Source organism: Mus musculus, chromosome 1 (assembly GCF_000001635.26).
Source record: "Mus musculus strain C57BL/6J chromosome 1, GRCm38.p6 C57BL/6J".
In the NCBI taxonomy this organism is placed as follows: Eukaryota; Metazoa; Chordata; class Mammalia; order Rodentia; family Muridae; genus Mus; species Mus musculus.
The window spans coordinates 52,696,080-52,716,478 of record NC_000067.6 but is presented as its reverse complement, the minus strand read 5'-3'; the positions used below and the strand labels follow the sequence as shown (position 1 = coordinate 52,716,478).

Sequence of the window (20,399 nt, the reverse complement as noted above, 5' to 3'; positions counted from 1 at the left end):
TCTTCTGTGTGTGCATGTTTAGTTTTCTCAGCATTATGTTGGTGTGTTTATCAAAACTCAGGTGGCTGTAGTTGTTTGGGTTATATCTGAATCCCGTGCTGCATTCCATTGATCTCTGTGTCTGGGTTTTGCTGGTGGTGTTGTTGTTGATGGTAGTGTGTGTGTTTCTATATATGTCTGTGTGTATCTGTATATGACTGTGTGTACACATGCTAGTCAATACCATACTATTTTTTAATTCTGTAGCTCTGCTATATAACTTGAAATTAGGTAAGGTGAAGCCTCCAGCATTATTCATTTAGTCCAGGAATTCTTTAGTTTCTGCACTCTTCTTTGCTTCCATGTTCATTTTAAGAATTTTTCTGATTTGTGTGAAGAATGGCCTGGGATTTTCGTGGGAACTTTATTGTGAATATCTACATTGCTTTGAGTAGCATAACCATCTATATAATGGTAAATCCTTCAACCCATAGTCATGGGAGGTCTTTCTGTCTTCTGTCTTACACTTTTTCTTTTTTCCAGTGTTTTAAATTTTTTATTGAAGAAGTCTTTTGATTTCTCTAGTTAGGTTTATTCTATGATTTTTTTAAAAGCAATTGTAAAACGGATGGATTTTTTTACTGGTTTCTTTTAATTATTAAAACATTTGTTTGTGGGGGTGGAGTGATGGCTTAGGAGTTAAGAGCACTTCCAGGGCATCAGGGTTCAATTCCCATCGCCAACATAGCTGCCCACAACCATCTGTAACTCCATTCCCTTTGGGGGATCTGATTCCCTTTTTTGACTTCTATGGGAACTGCATGCATGTGCAAATATTCAGGCAAACACTCATAACATACAAATAAATAAAATCTCAAAAAATATTTAAAAATAAAAAAAAAAACCTGTGTGTGTTCTTGTGTAAACACATTCATAATATGGGGCAAGCATTCCAATGCATACAACTAAATGCAGGCCAGAGGGTGACTCTTTGGAGTAACTTCTCTTTTTCTTTTCATGGGTTTCAGGGATCAGACTTAAGTCACTAAGCTTGAAGAGCAAGTGGCCATCTTTGCCATGTCCTGGTATCTTTCTCCATATGTGTGTTATTTATTGGTATGTAGGAAATCTGCTGAGTTTTGGATGTTGATTTTGTCTCCTGCTGCTGTCTGTGAGACCTAAGAGTTCCCTGGTGTTGTCTTTATGGTTGCTGATGTAGAGAATCATACAGTCTGCAAGTAAAAGTACCTTGCAAGCCCTTCATTTTCTCACAAGCTTGCAAACTCTTTACTCAGAACTCCTATTGTCTATAATTTGTTATTGTTAATTTATTATGCAGTGTGATGTAGCTTCTATTTCATTACTGTTCTCTATTGCCACTTAATATTTTCACATTATTTAATGTTTCTTTGAGTTTAAGGACTATTTTACTTACCATAAAGCATGGCTTTGAGGCAAAAGAGTGTGCATTTGGCATCTTATTTAATAGCTCCACAGTACATTTAGAAATAGCACCCACTAAAAGCACAGACTCTCTGAAATTGAAACCCATTTCTTCTGTTTATTCTGGATATGAGCTGGGGCTAGCTCTCTGCTATGCCTCAGTTTTCTCATCTGTACAGCAGGAAAGTGGCCGTATATATTCTGGGAACTGTTGTGAAGATTGAGTTAATCCTTATGAAACCATGACAGGTTAGTAATAATAATGGTGACAAAGCACTGTGCTTCTAATTAACATGTAAATACACCACTAGGAGTTAATTAACCTAAATATGCAACCACAAATTATGGATCTCTTTGTCATCTTACAGACAAGTTTTGTCAGGGGCCTGGGAAGGGCTTTCCAAGGTGGCAAGTTCTGAGGGGAGGCTCAATTGCTGTGCAAGTCTGTGGGGCAGCTCTTCAGGCCTGGGCACAGTGCTGAGGACCTAGAGAGCCCAGCTGGAAAGTGGATTAACAGTGAGATTGGGCATTGTCTCTCAGCTTGTCTCAGCCCTCAGTGTCACAGAGCCTCAGAAGGAAGAAGATTCCAAAGGCCGTCATTCCCTCTGATGTGCTTCAGTGCCCTTTCCTGTGGGCTGCTATCCAGCCAAGTTTGTATGTGTGTTTCATGGCATTGGCTGAGTGGGTAGCAGATACAAAAGCAATCCTGATCTTAAAAGATCTGCTGGATTGATGCTGTGTGAATGCTTCTGCAATCAGCTCTTCTGGAAAATGCTAGGGTTGAACTGACTGCCGGAGGGAGAGTGTAGTAGATAAAAATGCTAGGACTCTGAGTCTGGCTTGCACTGTTTTCCCCTTTTCTCTGCTGGCAATAAATTGCAGCAGTCGGTGGCCAAGTTGTGCTTTGGAATTCACACTGCTTAAGGACGTTCTGAATGATCAGTGACAGTTCACAAGGCAGAGCTGGCTCCACAATTCAGGAAATAGATGTCTCTATTTCACAGCTGCAGCCAGGTTTCTGCAACATTGAGTTATAGTAGTGATGGCACAGGGGACACTTTGCTCCAGTGCTAACCAGGGATTCTTTAATCTCCTCTTTGTTAGCTGTGCCACTGCTACACCAACACACACTTGCTCATCATGTTCATGAGTCTGACCTTGCAATTAGGCCAATTAGACCAAATGATGTCTCGGATCTGAAGCTGATGCCCTCTCAGAGTTTTCCTAGTACTTTCCATCCTCTTAGCATATATTTGTGGACAATATACATTTAAGCCATGTTAATATAAATACCAAATGAAAAAACTATCTATTTTAGTAATGATTTCACAGTCTCACATAATAATTCAGAAACCCCTGCTGTAGGAATGACTCAGTGTAGGTGCTCGTAGGAGGCCTTTTAGGGCCGTGTTGTTGATTACTGACATTAGAATCTACCGGGTAACAAAATGCTTGGCTGTCTACAAAATAAACACAAGGTCATGCTTACGCAGTTAGAAGTAGTTGTAGACCTGTCCTAGAGAAGCTCCGAGATTTCTGTGTACAATGTCTAAGGAAGCAGTAAGAACAGATGTGCTGCATGGGTCTATGCTGGCTGACCAGTGTCCCAGGACTCACAAGCTGCTGTAACAAAGCTTCATGTGTGTCCTGGCACTGAGGTTAATTTCTCATGGTTCTGGAGACAGGGAACTCCCAGGTCACAGTGCCCAGTGAGGACAGCTTCCTGCCTTCAAGTCAGCTGGCTCTCACTGCATTCGTAAGGGCCTTTACTCAGCAGGTGCGTTTGGGAAAAGAGGAACCTGTTTTGTTGTTTGCTAGGGATCTAATCCTATCTCAAAGGTCTTTCTCTCAGGACCTTTGTCTAGAGACATCACTGTGGTGCCTATGGCTTCAACTTGAGCACTTGGCAGGGAGATGCAAACAGCTGTGAGTCTCAGTCTCTGAATAACAGAGTTGCCCTTCACTCTGAGCACACTAAACCTCAGGCATTGCTAACAGTCTGAATGTTTGTCTGGTCTGCATTTGTAGCAGATATAATCCAATTTAACAAAGGTACATTGGCTCTAATAAATCTTAATTTTATTAAAATGCAGGCATTATTTCTGGCATGTTTCTTTCCCTTGGTCCTGAGGTGGTGTTCATTTCTACCTTGCTTCATCTTTGTTACAGTTGTGGGGTTCCATGGTTGGGTTCTGTTTCCTCAAAATCCAAATAGGACATGAAAATATTGTCTAAAACTGAATGTCCTGGCCAGCCTAGTGCTGTATGTCTTCAACCCCATCACTTTGAAAATAGAATCAGGCAGATCTCTGAGTTTGAGGCTAGCCTGGTCTACACAGTGAGTTCTAGGGCTCCCACGGTTATACTGTGAGACCATGTCTCAAAAACCCAACCAAACCAATAAAAACTAATGTCCTGAATTTAAACTAAAATACTTTATTGTTTATACGTTTAGATTGACATTTCCAAGTGTGTCTTCCATACAGACAAAAGGGAATGCTCTGTAGTTATAGAATACTTCCTTAGTTACTTGAATTTGTTGATACCTTGTCTGTTGATGCTTGGGAACTAGTGGGGAAACTTAGAGAACTATAATAAAAGCCACTGGAATCCAGAGGAAAGATCGGCTTGGGAGTCACTCTCAGGGCTGACAGAGGTGTGGAGCTGCCTTGCTGTCTGTGCCTTCTTGCTCCCTAGTAGAGCTATCCTTTTGCTGACGAAGACAGTCAGTGTGTGGTTGGTTACCATGGGGATACATAATGTATTATGATTGTCTTCCCTGCCCTGCGCAACATTTGTTTTCTCTGTACTTCATACCATCTCATCCCAGCCTCTCCCTGGGTTATCTACATTTCCTCTCAGGACCTGGTGAGATCTATTGGTGTTTGACTCATGTTCTAATGTCCTTTGGCTGGCAGGGTTGCCAGTTGAACTGCTAAGTTGAACAGAAGATTTTAATAACCACAGAAAAATAAAAACAGTACATTGTAGAAAGTCTGTCATAACCCAACAGTAAGAGCTTTTAGTCCTGGGGAAAAACAATGTGTTTTTTTTTTTAACTAAGATAGAAAAGGTTTAGGGCTGGGCATGTAGCCTGGTGGTAGAGTGCTTGCTGAACATACTTAAGGACCCAGATTCTACCCCAGCTCCACAAAAGGGGAAAAAATGGGAAAATGAGCATGAGAAATGAGTTCTTTTGCTCAGGCTTGTGAAGCCGGCAGGACAGGCAAATGCACGCATTGTCTTAATGCTAGGAAACTCCATACTCACTGATGGGACTTGGTATGGCTTAATAAACAATCCCAGATGCCTAGCTGGGCATAGTTCTGAAGGCCAACTATTTTGGAAGTATTTCTTAAAGCAAAGGGAACTCTGCTGGAAAAGGCATGGTTCAGAGTTAAATGCAGTTATCAGGAAGTGTGGCAGGATCCAGCTGATTAAGAACAGCAAGAAAATCAGAGATTTGATGCCCATTGATGGCTGCTTATATATCACTGACAAAGCAATAATGTTCTGGTTGCTTGACTTGTTCAAAAGGTCATATGGTTGGTGGTATTCTTAACTGGAATCCAGTTTAAGGTCATTAACCTGAACATCTCATTTGACTCTGAAGAAAGGCAAGAAGGAAAGATTATAATCAGACATTTTGTGAGGGAAATGGCATATTTTAAAAATTGGAAATTAATCAAAGGGGAGAAATTAATAAAGTGCCAGTGGCTTATTTATTTAAAAATGACTCATATGAATTTTACCTCAAGTTATATACCATTTTTTAATCTAAATATCCTGAAGTTAGAAACTAGTGGCTATGTGCTACATCATTTTGGGGGCTAGAAGATAAATCAGCTTACTACACAGGTCTTATTAAATTGTGTTTCCAGGTATACATGATGGTAGATGCATTTAATCCAGAGGTCCAGCCTGGTCTGCAGAGCAAGTTCTACATAGCAAGATGCTGGCTCAAAAAAAAAATTCTATTGTTTGTCTAGGAGCCTTGTAGAAATTTACATGCATGATTCTGCATTTTTTGAGTGTCAGTTCATATTGGGAAAAATAAGTTAAGATCATGGCTTGGGGTGGCAAGTGGAGTTGATGTTTCTCTCTGCTGGAGAAAGTGAAAGGATTGGAAAGGGATGTAATGAGCAAGCCTCTTAGCATCGAATATTTTTACTGGAACTGGAGAGGACAAAGATTAAAGCAAATACAATCTTTTGACTCTTTAGTCATTTCTGTAATAAAAGTAAGAGAAAGTTATGGGATGTGGCATGGTTTCTATAAATTTATACTATTGATGTATCGCTAATCTTTGACATTTTGGTGATAGAAATATTCAATCTTTTGATACTGCAGCATGACTCTTGTTTTTTATAAATGTGTCCAACTACATTCATAGCTATCCAAGAATACACGTAGCCCATAAACTTCACAGTGTATAAGCTGAGTACTGCATCAGATTATGTGTACTGAAGCTATAAAGCAGGGTTCAAATCCAGGCTCTGCCACCAGGCCTCATTTTTCTTATTTGTAATGTGGACAGAATAGTAGGCATGTTGTGATTAATGTGAACTAATACATGTAAAAGACTTTAAGTGTTGCTAGGTGTAGTAAGAGCTCAGTAAATGTTTTCTTTTTCTTTTGTGTGCTCTCAACTAGGAGATTGAATCCACATCTATTTCTACATATGTGTCTTGCTAGAGACCAAACCAATTCAGGAATCAAATGCTCTACCATGGAGATCTATGGCAGCCCTCAAAAGATAGTCCCTGGTTTTGGTTCTAGTCACTTAAACTCAGTCCCTAAGTGGCTGGTTAGAGCAGTGGTTCTCAGCCTGTGGGTCTTGACCCCACCTCCAATCAGTGGTCAGAAGAGTACTTCATTTTCAAAAGAGACTTTATTTTTATTTATATATATGTATGTATGTGTCCCTCCAGTGTGTGTGTGTATGTATGTATGTATTATGTATATGTAAACATGTGTATATACCTTTGTCTGTGGAGACCAGAAGAGGTCATTAGAGCCCTAGAGTTGGAGTTAAAGTTGGAACATTTGTGAGTCACAGGATGTGGGTGCTGAAAAGTGAACTTGGGCTCTATTAGGACAGAAAGAGATTTTAACCACTGAGCTATTTTTCCATCCTTGTGTTTAATTTTTTAAGGCTGTTTTTCTTGGTCAGGACCCTATGGCTGTGATAAGAACTCTCTCCCCAGTTGTGATTTTATCTGCAGCTTGAAACTCCTCACGCCTCTGCAGACTGAGGTTCTGATTGCCATTGCTAAGTGTCTTTTACACTTCATTTTACAGATCACCATTCAGAATTTTGAAGGTCACTGACCCTAATGGTGGTGGTAAGCCATGGCTGCTGATGATAAAGTTGCTATCCTAACTGATGATGAAGAGGAGCAGAAGAGAAAATATGTGCTTGCTGATCCCTTCAATGGCATCTGCAGGGAACCAGAACCACCTTCTAATGAAACCCCCTCCTCCACAGAGACCTCAGCCATTCCCGAGGAGGAAATAGACTGGATAGAGAAACATTGTGTGAAAGTCAACAATGACCTTCTCATCTCCAAGGTGTTTTATTTTTTCTTTTACTCTGCCTATGGCTCTCTTTACCCTCTCTTACCTGTATATTATAAACAGCTGGGAATGTCACCTAGCCAGAGTGGACTGTTGGTGGGCATTCGATACTTCATTGAATTCTGCAGTGCCCCCTTCTGGGGTGTAGTTGCAGATCGTTTCAGAAAGGGCAAAATTGTCCTCCTCTTTTCGCTTCTGTGTTGGGTTTTGTTCAACCTGGGCATTGGATTTGTCAAACCTGCTACCTTGAGATGTCTACCAAAGATCCCCCCAACAGCTCACCCCACCAATGTAAGTCACCCAGTAACTGTTCTGCCAATGAACTCCTCCACTGTCGCTTTCTTTAGCACACCACCAAAATTGCTCCAGAAAAGGGACGTGCAATTGTCTGAAACAGAGCCCAATATCTCAGACATAGATCTCGTGTCAACAGCATTGACCTTGACCAGTGAACCCACACGGAGGCCCCAGACAGAGGCAATTACCCACCCTGTTACAGGCTTGATTTTGAACACAAGCACAGTGACTCTGCCCCCCACAGGAAATGTCACCAGGGAGACAACCATTGCTGTGGTCACCACCACCAAATCTTTACCATCTGATCAAGTCACCCTTGTGTATGACCAACAGGAAGTTGAGGCGATATTCTTAATTATCTTAGTGGTTGTCATAATAGGAGAATTTTTCAGTGCCTCTTCTGTCACGATTGTAGATACAGTAACCCTCCAGTACCTGGGAAAACACCGAGACCGATATGGGCTACAGCGCATGTGGGGCTCCCTGGGCTGGGGCCTGGCCATGCTGTCTGTGGGTATTGGAATCGACTATACTCATATAGATGTGCTCATTGATGGGAAGGGGTGTAAGCCCCCTGAGTACCGGAACTACCAGATTGTCTTCATCGTCTTTGGAGTTCTCATGACCATGGCCCTGATCGTTGCCACTCAGTTCCGGTTCCGCTACAACCACTTCAACAATAGTGATGGTAAAGGGAAAGAGGTGGAGATCCCACAGGTGGAAAGGGACAACTCCACAGAGTCCTCTGAAGAGACTCCAACTGCCGCGACTCACTCACAGGCCTTCAACTTCTGGGACTTGATCAAGTTGCTATGCAGTGTGCAGTATGGCTCGGTTCTGTTTGTGGCCTGGTTCATGGGTTTTGGATACGGCTTCGTGTTCACCTTTCTCTACTGGCATCTGGAAGACCTAAATGGAACTACAACCCTCTTTGGGGTCTGTTCAGTCCTGAGTCATGTGTCCGAGTTGACCGCTTACTTCTTCAGCCACAAGCTTATTGAGTTGATTGGCCATATCAGGTAAGAGAAAGCTTACTATTGGCTGTTCCTCAGCAGCTGAACTTTCCATTGTATAGCTTCTTAAGAGTGTTATGCTTTGGGTGGGGCTACATTGGGGTGGAGCTTTCTGCTGCTCCTCTTCCTCCTCCTTCAAACAGAAATAAAAGGAAGCAAGACACGGGCTTAGCTGGATTATCTAAGAGAAACAAACAGGAGGCTATAATAACATATAGGTATGAGGTTGTTTATTAAGGGACTCTGACAACTAGTATTTCCAACTATCAACGTAGTGAACTCTTATTCCCTGAAGCTCAAGGGCTTGCCTGTCTGTGGCACTTTCTGAAGGATGGTTTTAGTGGATAATGATTGTCTTTCTCCAGCCTTTATATAGTCTCCGACACCTACTAATAATCTAGAGCTAGGGACTGTGCCATATAAAGAATGCCAGAGGCTGGACATGTAGTGACAGAGCCCTTGTGAGTATGAGTTTTGATCCCCAGAACTTCCAGGAAAAGAAAAAAGAAAGAAAGGGGGGGGGGAATAACTGTTAATTCAATAAAAGTATTATGTAACATACCATAGTCCTCTAATCCATGAGTTTATGTGGAAGAGACTTTCATATAACATTTTCTCTGAATTAGCTTAGTTTTTGAAGTTTTAAGTGCCTTGATGACCTTTTACCTGAAGTTTCTTATGTTATCCTTTTAGTTAAAATAAAATAGCCAGCTGCCTACCTTTTCTGTAGTATAGTCTTTTACCATTAGCATCTGTATAAAGCAGATCGAAAAGTACCTGGCTCTAAAATGGGAAGTGAGCTACATTTACCACTTAAGCTGTAGAAAAGTACAACAGACCTGTCCATAAACCACTAAACTGATCTCACTAAGCACCTGTGTGCTGTGTCTGTGATACTCTTCAGATCTGCTTTGCCATATGAAATTTTGCAGGCAGCAACAGTGAGTGGGAAGGCTTGGCAAACAGTGGGGCTTACTCACTGTAAGGTGAAGAGAATGTTTTCTAATGTAAAGTTTCAGCGAGAATCATACTTTCCCCTAAGCCACTGTGAAGAGTTTTTCTTGTTTGGTTTTCTTCATGAGGTTGTGTCCCGTTTCTTTTCTTGCTCACATCTTTGACTCTGTGCTGTCACTAAAAGCCAGGCCGTGTATGGATGGTTCCCAGATTTTGAGGCCCTGTGGCACAAGTAAACCGAATCACTTGGAAAGGGGACTTAAAATTCGGGATTCTTGAGAGTACCCCTCAATCTTGTATAAGCCATGCCTAGTGCATTGCCCTTGATGAGTGTGTTCTCTGCACCCTGGATGTGGGAGTGAGCCTCACTGCTCAAAGTATCTTTTGAATCAGTATTTTATTTCAAAGGACATGTCCAGTTAAATGTCAACAATGAGTGGAATTCCCAAACAGAGTAAATTAATCATTCAACAACGTAGTTGAAAACAGTATAAAATATATGTACATTTTCAAATAGGCCCTCCTTACATCTAGAAAAAGACACCTTCTAGCTATATGAAATAGATATGTTCTTTTTGCATTTTTTTGTTTGTTTGTTTATGTTCTAGTACTGGTGAGTAAGCTCAGGGTCCTGTGCAGGCTAGGTAAGCACTCTGCCACTGAGCTATCTCCCCAGGCCTTAGATACGTATCTTCTATAACAAAATCATAATTAATTCACTGCTGTTTGTCAATTCAATGAGCTTACACTTGTAGTCTTTCTTTCTAAGCAATATTAGTAACTACTTAGAAATCTACAGTTCACATTAATTCCCTGGTTTTATGTACCAAAAACATCTCCCTTTTCCTGCTTAGTGATGTAATCAAGAAGGGGGCTTCTGGGGTTTCATAGTTGCTCTCAAGAGAGCTTTGAGGATTCCATCAATTTGAGGTTGGTTATTCCTCCATTTTGCTTTTAAATTCTGTCCATTAAAATATTAATTTGACTCTTGAGGGATGCAAGAGTCTTGAGGGATGCAAGACTCCACAGGTAATCTGGATGTGGTGGTATGTCTGAAATTCCAGCACTGTCCGAGGTAGAAGGAGGGATGAGTTCACAGGCCAACTTAGCCTGTCACACACAGCATGGAATCAACAGACAGACCTTGTCTCAAACAAGGCAGACGGTGAGGATGGCCACCTGAGGCAGTCCTCTGACTTCACACACATGCCTAGCATGAGTGCATCTGCAGTCGCAAACATACAGTCACACACATCATACACAGATACACAAAACATGTTACTAATTTAAGAATTCTAATAGTTACAAAATGATTAAGCCCACACTTGCACTCAGAGACAAAGAGCTGTTTCTCTTGGTATCAACTTTGAAAGCCTAGTCAGGTGGTTATTGAGCTATGAGAGTTGAAATGTGTAAAGGTGACCACTCAACTTTTTGTTGGAAAAATATCAGTACAAGATAAAGCCTAGAGAATTATCTTTCTAAGAATTTTAGACTTTATAAAGATTCATAAATCTAAGCTCCTGGTATATTTTTGTGCATCTTGTTGTTTGGTTCCTATTGAGAGTTTCTGGAGTTAATACTACGTTAAAAATTTGAAAATAAGCCAGGCAGTGGTGGTGCACACCTTTAATCCCAGCACTCCGGAGATAGAGGCATGCGGATTTCTGAGTTCGAGGCCAGCCTGATCTACAAAGTGAGTTCCAGGACAGCCAGGGCTATACAGAGAAACCTTGTCTTGAAAAAACAAAAGACAAAAAACAAAAATTGAAAATATCCTAATATAGTTACAACTATGTCTTCATAAAAAAATTGTGCAATGTATGTGTGGTGTGCATGTATGTGTGTATACATGTGGAGACTATATTAGGTACTTTCCACCTTGGTTTTCTTTTCCTTTACTTTTCTCTTTACTTTTGGGGGTTGCTGTGGGGTTTGGGGTAAGATCTCTCTGTGTAGCTCTGGCTAGCTTGGAAGCCTTTATGTAGACCAGGCTGGTCTCAAACTCATATAAATCTACCTGTCTTTCCCTCAAGGGTAGTGGGATTAAAGGAGGCAGTCACCATGCCTGGCTCTCCTTATTTTTCTTAAAACAGGATCTGCCTCTGGTCTGGGATTTGCCAATTAGCCCAGCAGGATAGAGAGCCTAGGAATCTGTCTGTCTGTCTCCCCACTCCTGGAATACAAGCATGTGCCTGGTTGTTTACCTGGGTTCTGGGGATTGAACACAGGTTCTCATGCTCGGAAGACGAGTATTTCATGATGACGGATCTGTCTCACTAGTCCACTGTTTTCACAGATTGTTTAGATAGTTTCATAATGAAGACCATTTCACAAGAAAAAAAATCGTTTTCAAAAACTATCTACTTTTGAACCACTCAGTAATTAAACAGTCCCACAATTGTACACAGTGTTTCAAGGAAAAATTCCAACAGTCTAACATACATAGGCACAGAATAAATAGTTTCTGACTTGGCCTTGGATTTTGTCCTTCTTTGTAAGGTAACTTTGCCAGGCAAATATGATGGTTCTTAATGTTTGCACTAAAAAAGAGTCTTTTTTTTTTTAATTTGAAATCATAAGACTTTGGAATTTACTGCAAGTATATTTCTAACCCTGTTTATGTAAGGATGGTTTACTGGAGTTCTAAAGATAGCATAAGAGCATGTTTACCTTGATGAACACTTGAAGAGTGATGAGTAGGTTGTGACCGAAAATAAATCTCAGTAAGTCATTATAAATTTATAAGCCATTGTTCCTCAGTATTTGGCTACCACTTATGTTATTCTAGTTAAATTTAGTTCCACTCTAAGGGATATATGAAAATCTACTCAATCGCTTTGTCCCAAAATTCTCATATTTAAGGTCAGTTCTGGCATGTAATATTAGAGGGAAGAAAATATTACCCATTGTTTTCTACATATTAGATACTTATGTATGCACTTAATATACTAGCTATGTACTATAGGTAGCCAGGTAGTTTGGCAAAGATGACGCAGACAACAGGAGGAGCTCCAGGCTTCCAGAGGGGAAGACTGCAGGAAGACCCAGGACAGGTAGGAAGTGCAGAGCTGCACCTGACTGAGGATTCTGGAAAGAATACACAGCACACTATGCTTAATGAGGAAGACTGAGCCTGGAAGACGGAGATATGACCTCTCTCTATGTGTCCAGATTTGCTTGTTTGCTTCTCATACTTTTCCTTGTTTCTCCCCATCTCTTTGTGCCATCTCCTGCTTCTGGATCTGATGTCTCTGAAGGGCTCTGATTCCCAAGGCTCTGCTTCCTGGGACCTGCCACCCTGTCTTCTGCAGAGTTCAGTTAATGTTATGGTCCTCCACCAGCAGACTCCTAAAAGGGCTTTTATAGTTACCCATACCCAGGCTGCATCTAGATCAGTGACATCAGACTCTGGTGTGTATTTTCCAAAATCCCTAGAGGGTTTCACTCTGCAGCCAAGGTTAAGAATGCTAGGCTAATGAGATGCATGGCTGACAGAAAGTCTGGAAAGATCCAGGGCATTTTTCTGCCTTTCCAGAATATGTAGCATGGCCCTCTATTCCTTAATCCTTCTAAGTGGTCCTTTCCTTGCCTTCAGGACTTCTCACACATACCTGTGGTAATTGGTACTCAGGGAAACTGCTCTTGTAGTAGGTCATTCCACTGCTGTACTCTGAGCACTAGGTGTTTTCAACTCACTGTATCAGACACCATCTCTGGAGCATGCGTGTCTAACTTATGGGCCCATCTACTGTGTGGACGTTTTCTCTGTTTATTTCACTTGGCCATTCAAAGGCTTCTTGCAGTAACCACAGTTTCAGGCTTCTCCATTTTCTCCCTTAAAGTACTCAGAATAAGACAGATTGGTGCCTGTTTCCCTGGTTAGATAATGACTCATAGAGCATCCTAGAGCCTAGGAAGAATTCTGGCGACAGTGGCGGCCACTGTGATGAAATAGAATAGAAGTCAACAACTTCCTTGTTTTTTTCCACCTAGACAAAGTTTCACTGTGTTGCCCTAGCTAGCCTGGAACTCTATGTGTAGACCAGGCTGGCTTCAGACTTATCTGCCGCCTCTGCCTCCTGAATGCTGGGACTAAACGTGTGTGCCTCCACGCCTGGCTAACTCACTTCTTGATTAAAAAGCAAGACAATGGTGGACCTTTAACAACCTCTGTTTCCCTTTTAATTTAGAAAAGCAGCAGTTCTTTTAAAAAATCATTTCCTGCTGGGCTGACAAGATGATTCAGCAGGTGTCTGCCACCAGGCCTGATGACCCAACTTTAGTCACCAGAACACACTTTAGGAGAAAACCAATTCCTTTGAGCTGTCCTCTGCCCTCCACACACACCTATGCACACCACCTCCCAGCCCCCAGAAAGCTAATAAGTAGGAAACAGTTATTAAAGTATTTGATCACAATAAAATGTTCTAAATGACATAATTAAGTTTGCAATTATGTCCTATGTGCTCTAAATGATCAATTGTTGGTTTGTATTATTTAAAATAGTCAGGGTAATTGTGCAATTTACTTGAATAATTACCTGGGCCTTGAGAACCTCAGATTAATTGGATGCAAGGAATGTGTGCTAAATGGGCTGGGAAAGACAAAGGCTATTGAAGGTCAAGCCAATGCTGGCATGAGCAGTGTGACCTTTCTTTGGTGGCAGATGGGAATCATAGCAAGGTTCAATGCAAACAAGATCTCATTTTTTACATGAGGTGGTCACTACACTACAGAGTGTGGCCTATAGCCAATTCTGAAGTTGGAGCCTACAGAGAACATTCTTAAAGAGTCCCTGTGTGAGGCAGGAACTGTCTGAACTGCAGAAGTAGCAGCAGAAATTGACAGACACACTTTGGGAAGGTGAAGCTGATGGACTGGATCAGTAAGAGGGAGGTTACAGACCCTGATGTGTCCAGGTAGCTCTGAAATAGGAAATCCAGAAAAGAGAGAGAAAAGGGGAAACATAATGACCTGGATTTAATGTTGGGTTTAATTTGAAGTTGGAATATTCTACAGGGAGCTGTCAGGCACACAGTTAACTACTATAAATTTGGGCAGGCGTGAAGATTTGGGACAGTTTAAACCACAAACATAGATAAGATTGCTAAGGAAACCTTGTAGGCTAAAATATCAATTACAATTTTCTACAAGACAGCATTGCAAGTCCATGATGGTGTTGAAATGTTTGTCTGTGACTTCTGGCTTCAATAAGTACCTGCACACTGAGAACATATAGTGTTTTAGGGATGTGCTATGGACTTTATGTAGCTTGTTTTCCACATCTGGATTCAGAAGGAGTTGACCTACAAGCATCCTCCAGTATCATTGTAAGAGCCAGGGGCCTGGTTTATGAAAGGCTGTTTCATAAACCAGGCCACTAGTTTCATTGTGTTTATGCTAGCACAAGCTGAACTAGGTTGTCCAACTCAACCCAAAGCTGCCGCTTGACAGTTTTTGGCAAGTTAGACAGCGTTTGTGTCTGTTATGTCCTCTGCTGCTCATGGGCATGAAGTTAGTGCCTGTCTATTGAGAGTGGTTTATGAAAGCTAGATGGAACATGGCAGTTTCTCATTGCAGTGACTGGTACACTGAAGGGGGTCAGCTGATGTTTAATTGTTTAGTGAAGTTTCTTGTAGCTGCATGATACATTGGATCTAGTAAAAGTTCAGGTAACAATATAACATCAATAGTGTGTCGATCAGCAAGATGCCAGGTCAAGGTGAAATCTTGTTCAAATCAAGATTTTTTTTCTACTGATTTATGGTTATTGTAAATTGTCAGATGAAATGGTATTATGTTGAACTGGTAGAACAATAACTGACAAAACATATATATGAGAGAGAGAGAGAGAAAATATATGCACTTGCTGGTGTGGATAAAGATGCATATGAAGGACAGAAGAGAAATACTTCAGGTGTCCTTCCTCAGAAGCCATTCACCTTGCAGGGAAGACAGGTTCTCTCTCCCCTTGACTTTTCTAGTAGGCTAGAACAGTCAGCTAGCGAGCTCCAAAGAGCTGGTTGTCTCTACCTCTCAAGCTCCTGAGATTATAAGAACATGCCACCACACCTTATATGGGGTTCAAACTCAGCAAGGACATCGACAACTAAATTATCTTACCAGCCCAGAAGTTTAAATTTTTATAAAACATGAGATGATCTTAGAAATCAGTCTAGTCTAATTAAAATTAATTAGTTACAAACAATCAAGTACCTTTGCCTCTGGTGAGTTGATGGACTCTAGCTAGTTAACAAAATAAAGTATACTAACTTGGCAATGGGGAAGTGATGCCCTGGCTCTCTCTGCCTGAGCAGTCTGAGTGGTTGACTATTCTTCATCATAGCACAGAAGGCAAGGATACAGTGTAGTCAGAGCTGTAGTTTTGCTACAGTGTCAGCTTCAGTGTGGAGAATGTGGAATGAGAAGTGTTCTGTTGTGGTAATTAGCTGTTTACCCCCAAGATCTGAGGCAGGTGAATTGTAGTCAAAATAACTGTGTCCTTTGCCTTCTGTGTGAAGGAGACCCTGGAAGCCTCTATTTCTCAGCACTCAGTTTTGTTATTGTCATATTTTGTCATTTGTGCCATGAAAAACTGTGGTGGAGCATTGCAGAGGACAAACGTACAGTCACCGTCTAATTCTTGAAACTGGTCAGTCAGCCAAACACTTCTATGAGCTGTTTACATTGGTATGTGTGTATATATATATTACGTATTTTCCTCAATTACATTTCCAATGCTATCCCAAAAGTCCCCCATATCCTCCCTCCCCACTCCCCTACCCATCCATTCCCACTTTTTGGCCCTGGCTTTCCCCTGTACTGGGGCATATAAAGTTTGCATGTCCAATGGGCCTCTCTTTCCAGTGATGGCTTACTAGGCCATCTTTTGATACATATGCAGCTAGAGTCAAGAGCTCCGGGGTACTGGTTAGTTCATAATGTTATTGCACCTACAGGGTTGCAGATCTCTTTACCTCCTTGGTTACTTTCTCTAGCTCCTCCATTGGGGGCCCTGTGATACATCCAATAGCTGACTGTGAGCATCCACTTATGTGTTTGCTAGGCCCCGGCTTAGTCTCACAAGAGACAACTATATCAGGGTCCTTTCAGCAAACGCTTGCTAGTGTATGCGATGGTGTCATCGTTTGGAGGCTAATTATGGGATGGATCCCTGGATATGGCAGTCTCTAGATGGTCCATCCTTTTGTCTCAGCTCCAAACTTTGTCTCTGTAACTCCTCCCATGGGTGATTGTTTCCAATTCTAAGAAGGGGCAAAGTGTCCACACTTTGGTCTTCGTTCTTCAGTTTCATGTGTTTTACAAATTGTCTCTTATATCTCGGGTATACTAAGTTTCTAGGCTAATATCCACTTATCAGTGAGTACATATCATTTGTGTCCTTCTTACCGGTTGAGACATCTTCTGGATATATGCCCAGGAGAGGTATTGTGGGATCCTCCGGTAGTATTATGTCCAATTTTCTGAGGAACTGCCAGACTGATTTCCAGAGTGGTTGTACAAGCTTGCAATTCCACCAACAATGAAGGAGTGTTCCTCTTTCTCCACATCCTCGCCACCGTCTGCTGTCACCTGAATTTTTGATCTTAGCCATTCTGACTGGTGTGAGATGGAATCTCAGAGTTGTTTTGATTTGCAGTTCCCTGATGATTAAGGATGCTGAACATTTTTTCAGGTGCTTCTCAGTCATTTGGTATTCCTGAGGTGAGAATTCTTTGTTTAGCCCTGAGCCCCATTTTTTAATGGGGTTATTTGATTTTCTGGAGTCTACCTTCTTGAGTTCTTTATATATATTGGATATTAGTCCCCTCTCTGATTTAGGATAGGTAAAGATCCTTTCCCACTCTGTTGTTGTCTTTTTTGTCTTGTTGTCGGTGTCTTTTGCCTTGCAGAAGCTTTGCAGTTTCATGAGGTCCCATTTGTCAATTCTCGATCTTACAGCACAAGCCATTGCTGTTCTATTCAGTAATTTTTCCCCTGTGCCCATATCTTCGAGGCTTTTCCCCACTTTCTCCTCTATAAGTTTCAGTGTCTCTGGTTGTATGTGGAGTTCCTTGATCCACTTAAATTTGACCTTAGTACAAGGAGATAGGAATGGATCAATTCGCATTTTTCTACATGATAACCACCACTTGTGCCAGCACCATTTGTTGAAAATGCTGTCTTTCTTCCACTGGACGGTTTTAGCTCCCTTGACGAAGATCAAGTGACCATAGGTGTGTGGGTTCATTTCTGGGTCTTCAATTCTATTCCATTGGTCTACTTGTCTGTCACTATAGCAGTACCATGCAGTTTTTTATCACAATTGCTCTGTAGTAAAGCTTTAGGTCAGGCATGGTGATTCCACCAGAGATTCTTTTATCCTTGAGAAGAGTTTTTGCTATCCTAGGTTTTTTGTTATTCCAGATGAATTTGCAGATTGCTCTTTCTAATTCGTTGAAGAATTGAGTTGGAATTTTGATGGGGATTGCATTGAATCTGTAGATTGCTTTTGGCAAGATAGCCATTTTTACAATGTTGATCCTGCCAATCCATGAGCATGGGAGATCTTTCCATCTTCTGAGATCTTCTTTAATTTCTTTCTTCAGAGATTTGAAGTTCTTATGATACAGATCTTTCACTTCCTTAGTTAGAGTCACGCCAAGATATTTTATATTATTTGTGACTATTGAGAAGGGTGTTGTTTCCCTAATTTCTTTCTCAGCCTTTTTATTCTTTGTGTAGAGAAAGGCCATTGACTTGTTTGAGTTAATTTTATATCCAGCTACTTCACTGAAGCTGTTTATTAGGTTTAGGAGTTCTCTGGTGGAATTTTTAGGGTCACTTATATATACTATCATATCATCTGCAAAAAGTGATATTTTGACTTCATCTTTTCCAATTTGGATCCCCTTGATCTCCTTTTGTTGTCAAATTGCTCTGGCTAGGACTTCAAGTACTATGTTGAAGAGGTAGGGAGAAAGTGTGCAGCCTTGTCTAGTGTCTGATTTTAGTGGGGTTGCTTCCAGGTTCTCACCATTTACTTTGATGTTGGCTACTTGTTTGCTGTAGATTGCTTTTATCCTGTTTAGGTATGGGCCTTGAATTCCTGATCTTTCCAATACTTTTATCATGAATGGGTGTTGGATCTTGTCAAATGCTTTCTCCGCATCTAACGAGATGATTATGTGGCTTTTGTCTTTGAGTTTGTTTATATAATGGATTACGTTATATTACGGATGGATTTCCGTATATTAAACCATCCCTGCATCCCTGGAATGAAACCTACTTGGTCAGGATGGATGATTGCTTTAATGTGTTCTTGGATTCGGTTAGCGAGAATTTTATTGAGGATTTTTGCATCGATATTCATAAGGGAAATTGGTCTAAAGTTCTCTATCTTTGTTGGATCTTTCTGTGGTTTAGGTATCAGAGTAATTGTGGCTTCATAGAATTAGTTGGATAGAGTACCTTCTACTTCTATTTTGTGAAATAGTTTGTGCAGAACTGGGATTAGATCTTCTTTGAAGGTCTGGTAGAACTGCACTAAACCCATCTGGTCCTGGGCTTTTTTTGGCTGGGAGACTATTAATGACTGCTTCTATTTCTTTAGGGGATATGGGACTGTTTAGATCGTTAACTTGATCCTGATTTAACTTTGGTACCTGGTATCTGTCTAGAAATTTGTCCATTTCATCCAGGTTTTCCAGTTTTGTTGAGTATAGCCTTTTGTAGAAGGATCTGATGGTGTTTTGGATTTCTTCAGGATCTGTTGTTATGTCTCCCTTTTCATTTCTGATTTTGTTAATTAGGATGTTGTCCCGATGCCCTCTAGTAAGTCTAGCTAAGGGTTTATCTATTTGCTGATTTTCTCAAAGAACCAACTCCTCGTTTGGTTAATTCTTTGAATAGTTCTTCTTGTTTCCACTTGGTTGATTTCGCCCCTGAGTTTGATTATTTCCTGCCGTCTACTCCTCTTGGGTGAATTTGCTTCCTTTTGTTCTAGAGCATTTAGATGTGTTGTCAAGCTGCTAGTGTGTGCTCTCTCTAGTTTCTTTTTGGAGGTTCTCAGAGCTATGAGTTTCCCTCTTAGAAATGCTTTCATTGTGTCCCTTACATTTGGGTATGTTGTGGCTTCATTTTCATTAAACTCTAAAATGTCTTTAATTTCTTTCTTTATTCCTTCCTTGACCAAGGTATCATTGAGAAGAGTGTTGTTCAGTTTCCACGTGAATGTTGGCTTTCTATTATTTATGTTGTTATTGAAGATCAGCCTTAGTCCATGGTGATCTGATAGGATGCATAGGACAATTTCAATATTTTGTATCTGTTGAGGCCTGTTTTGTGACCAATTATATGGTCAATTTTGGAGAAGGTCCCGTGAGGTGCTGAGAAGAAGGTATATCCTTTTGTTTTAGGATAAAATGTTCTGTAGATATCTGTTAAGTCCATTTGTTTCATAACTTCTGTTAGTTTCACTGTGTCCCTGTTTAGTTTCTGTTTCCACGATCTGTCCATTGATGAAAGTGGTGTGTTGATGTCTCCCACTATTATTGTGTGAGGTGCAATGTGTGCTTTGAGCTTTACTAAAGTTTCTTTAATGAATGTGACTGCCCTTGCATTTGGAGCATAGATATTCAGAATCGAAAGTTCCTCTTGGAGGATTTTACCTTTGATGAGTATGAAGTGTCCCTCCTTGTCTTTTTTGATAACTTTGGGTTGGAAGTCGATTTTATTTGATATTTGAATGGCTACTCCAGCTTGTTTCTTCAGACCATTTTCTTAGAATATTGTTTTCCAGCCTTTCACTCTGAGGTAGTGTCTGTCTTTTTCCCTGAATTGGGTTTCCTGTAAGCAGCAGAATGTTGGGTCCTGTTTGTGTAGCCAGTCTGTTAGTCTATGTCTTTTTATTGGGGAATTGAGTCCATTGATATTAAGAGATATTAAGGAAAAGTAATTGTTGTTTCCTTTTATTTTTTTGTTAGAGTTGGCATTCTGTTCTTGTGGCTGTCTTTTTGGTTTGTTGAGGGATTACTTTCTTGCTTTTTCTAGGGCATGATTTCCATCTTTGTATTGGTTTTTTTCTGTTATTATCCTTTGAAGGGCTGGATTCGTGGAAAGATAATGAGTGAA

General features: G+C 40.8%; 1 protein-coding gene across 4 annotated transcripts in view; it reads left to right on the top strand.

The window, feature by feature from the left end:
- The window catches only part of Mfsd6 (major facilitator superfamily domain containing 6), a 71,073-nt gene that overhangs the window by 10,880 nt on the left and 39,794 nt on the right, over positions 1-20,399 (top strand). For all 4 annotated transcript variants that reach the window (NM_001357464.1, XM_006496374.4, NM_133829.2 and 1 more), the window contains exon 2: positions 6,724-8,315. In NM_001357464.1, coding sequence (NP_001344393.1) covers positions 6,775-8,315 — 1,541 coding nt within the window. In that variant the 5' untranslated portion in view covers positions 6,724-6,774. The remainder of the gene's footprint in view (positions 1-6,723; positions 8,316-20,399) is intronic.